The 2803-nt window shown below is 37.5% G+C and overlaps 1 protein-coding gene across 1 annotated transcript; it reads right to left on the reverse strand.

The window, feature by feature from the left end:
* Positions 1 to 300: 300 nt before the first annotated feature.
* LOC18593803 (transcription factor MYB41-like) lies at positions 301 to 1991 on the reverse strand. Its single transcript, XM_018125040.2, has 3 exons — positions 1772 to 1991; positions 1495 to 1624; positions 301 to 1236 (listed from the first exon to the last, which is right to left on the reverse strand). Exons 1-3 carry the CDS (start codon positions 1902 to 1904, stop codon positions 432 to 434), a joined length of 1068 nt encoding a protein of 355 aa, XP_017980529.2. The 5' UTR covers positions 1905 to 1991; the 3' UTR covers positions 301 to 431.
* Between the last annotated feature and the right edge of the window lie 812 nt (positions 1992 to 2803).

The following is a 2803-nucleotide window of genomic DNA, read 5'->3' on the forward strand; positions in this document are numbered from 1 at the left end:
CATAGAATTGTTTCTCCTTGGTGACTTGGCCCCATGAAATGATGCACACCTAACAGCAAATAATGCTGCATTCCATCCCAGCAATTCCTCAGCCAACTTGCTTATTCCTTAGCCATTGAAAAGGACATTTTTCCCTAGCTAGCTTTGTTTAAAAAATAGGTTTTTGCAGAAATGTCAACTTGAACTACATAACTTCAACCTTATAATAGGCCTGGCGAATATGAAGCAATTAACTGACAAAAAAAAGAAGAAGAGAAAAGCATGCTAATTATATTCAACAACAACAATGACAAGGAAAAATGGTCTACAAAGATAATATATAAAAGAGTCACATAGATTGATACAAAATGCAATCCCCTAGTCAAAATCTGAACAATTAGAAAAGACTTTAAATCTAACTTTTGGTTTTTTGACAGCAAGTTGTTTCAATATTACACACACCCATTGACATTTAATCCATTAGGGACATCAAACATCAACATGTTGCTGCAGTAACTGTCTCTTTCAATATCTTCAGTACTGCTACCATTGTTGTTGGCATATGTCGTGGATGGTGAATTCAAGGGAGTTGAGCTGGAAGAAGGTGTGGACAGGAGTGATCCGAAAGGGCTCAAATTTGGGATATTGTTCTGATCGGAAAAACATGACCGGTTTTCAGCTAAAGAGTTGGTGATGGATTGATTGATAGAGTCATGGTAGCCATAGTTTTGCATGGGGAAGAAACCCTTTGGTGTACTAATACTAACATTCTCTCTATCATATTCTGGCCACAGATTTGGTAGAGACATTTGGCAGCTTAGATTATTGTTGGGGTTTGTGGACAAATGGTTCAAATTGGCTTGTGATGTTGTGTAACCTTGCATGGGATTCTGAACCTGGTTTGCCTGGTAGGTTTCATATTGGTTCTGACATTGGAAATTCCCTGTCTGGTTTTGTTGAATATTTTCAGGACTGATTTCCAGGGTCTTGTTTTGGGATGACAGTAGAGCTGCGGCAAAGTTCAGGAAGTTCCGATTGAACATCGGTCCAATCCCAAGCAAACCTGCTGGATTAAGCTGAGAAGAATTGTAGAGAGATGAGCTGAGAAGTGAGGAGAGTTCAAGAAGATCCAGACGGGGACTATGAGTCACAGGATCAATCCCCATTCTCAGTAGCTTCTTCTTGATGTGGGTGTTCCAATAGTTTTTGATCTCATTATCAGTCCTCCCAGGCAATCGAGCAGCAATAGCAGACCACCTAAGTCAAGAGTGAAACAAACAAAGAGTAAATCAGACAGTAAACAAGACATGTTTGATTCTGTGGTTTCCCCAAAAAGCTTAAAGAAAGTACATTATTTTTCTTTTGAACAAATAATACACCATTGACTTTTGCTCTATCAGTCCATAAGAAGTAGGTAGTTAAGTTAACTATTCTTAGTATAAAATTTGAAACAGAAGGGAAACAGGCTAAGACATACTATCAATCAGTTGATCATAAAACAGGAGAGACACTCACTTGTTCCCTAAAACACTGTGTAATTGTATTATAGTTTCCTCTTCTTCAATTGAGAACTTCCCTCTCTTGATATCAGGCCTCAAGTAATTCGTCCATCGGAGCCTGCAACTCTTCCCACACCTCCTTAGCCCTATATAAATCAATACAAAGAAATTATTAGACCCATTTCTTAATATACTAACATCACGCAGAAGAACTAAACTCGAACATTTGACTCGACAATTTAAGTATATTAACATTACAAAACTAGGGTATACGAGTTTCGAATTCGATGTACCTGCATTCTTGGGAAGGGTACGCCATCTCCCATGCCCATGTTTTTGAATATAATCGATCAATTTTTGATCTTCCTCGGCAGTCCATGGACCCTTTTTCAATCCATTTTTGTCACAACAAGGAGGTTTCGCCATTGCCAAAGATAGAGAGACCCTTAGTACAAAACCAAAGAATATAAAGAAGAAGCCGATTCAAGTTTGGAAGGGCAAAGTCATGAAATGCATGGAAGAGGAAGAGTATATATAAATAGAGGAAGGAAAAGAAAAGCAAAGCAAAGCAAAGTCAATGGGATTCGGTACCGGCCAATTGAAACGTGTCTTCCTGTGAAGAAAAAAACATGGCACACAAAAACATTAGAACAGTTATCTACTTACTTCTTTGTGGGCAGGGTAAGAACAAACTTTGATACCAATTCAAGGGTATTTTGGAAATTACATTTTCCAACGTGGCAAGTACCCATTGGTGGGAACTTCAAGATTTTTGTTTTTTACAATGATTAAATTGGTAAACAGTACATTTTTGGGCTCTTCTATGTTTTGGTCAAGGCCTTTGTTTGTCTCTAATTCCTAAAACAGGTTGACACATGTTGCAAACAATAAATAAGTTTTCCCTCCCTCCATTTGACTAATGAAAACCTTATTTCCTTTTAGTCAAGTATTTTAGCTGTCTCCAACATTTTCCTGCCACGTGATAGGAGGAGGATGGATGACCAAAGGACCTCATCACCCATTGCATGGCTCTATAAGCTCAGTTGAGGTTCATTCACTTAAGCCGGCTAGCTCATCTTTCCATCCTTTTTTCTCTTTTGGTAACATATAGGAGTAATGGAGATGGGTCATTCGAACTTAACTTCACTTGTATCAATCGATTGAGTGCCTAACTAAATCTTGTCATACTATCATTGACAATGAAATGTAGATTTCTCTATATGACCAATCTTCATCTCTAAACAATTACTTGATATTTAAAATACTTAAATCACCACATCGAATATGATTACGGTGATATCAAATAATAATTTTCTTATAACATT

The sequence above is a fragment of the Theobroma cacao genome, chromosome 7 (assembly GCF_053813885.1).
Source record: "Theobroma cacao isolate CCN51 chromosome 7, ASM5381388v1, whole genome shotgun sequence".
Lineage (NCBI taxonomy): Eukaryota > Viridiplantae > Streptophyta > Magnoliopsida > Malvales > Malvaceae > Theobroma > Theobroma cacao.

Bases quoted from the DNA above. Each gene is read 5' to 3' on its own strand.
- LOC18593803 (XM_018125040.2), bottom strand. From the start codon at position 1,904: ATGGCGAAACCTCCTTGTTGTGACAAAAATGGATTGAAAAAGGGTCCA. The intron at 1,625-1,771 runs GTACATCGAATT...TGATTTATATAG, and splicing joins TACCCTTCCCAAGAATGCAG to GGCTAAGGAGGTGTGGGAAG. The intron at 1,237-1,494 runs GTGAGTGTCTCT...CTCTTGACTTAG, and splicing joins CACAGTGTTTTAGGGAACAA to GTGGTCTGCTATTGCTGCTC.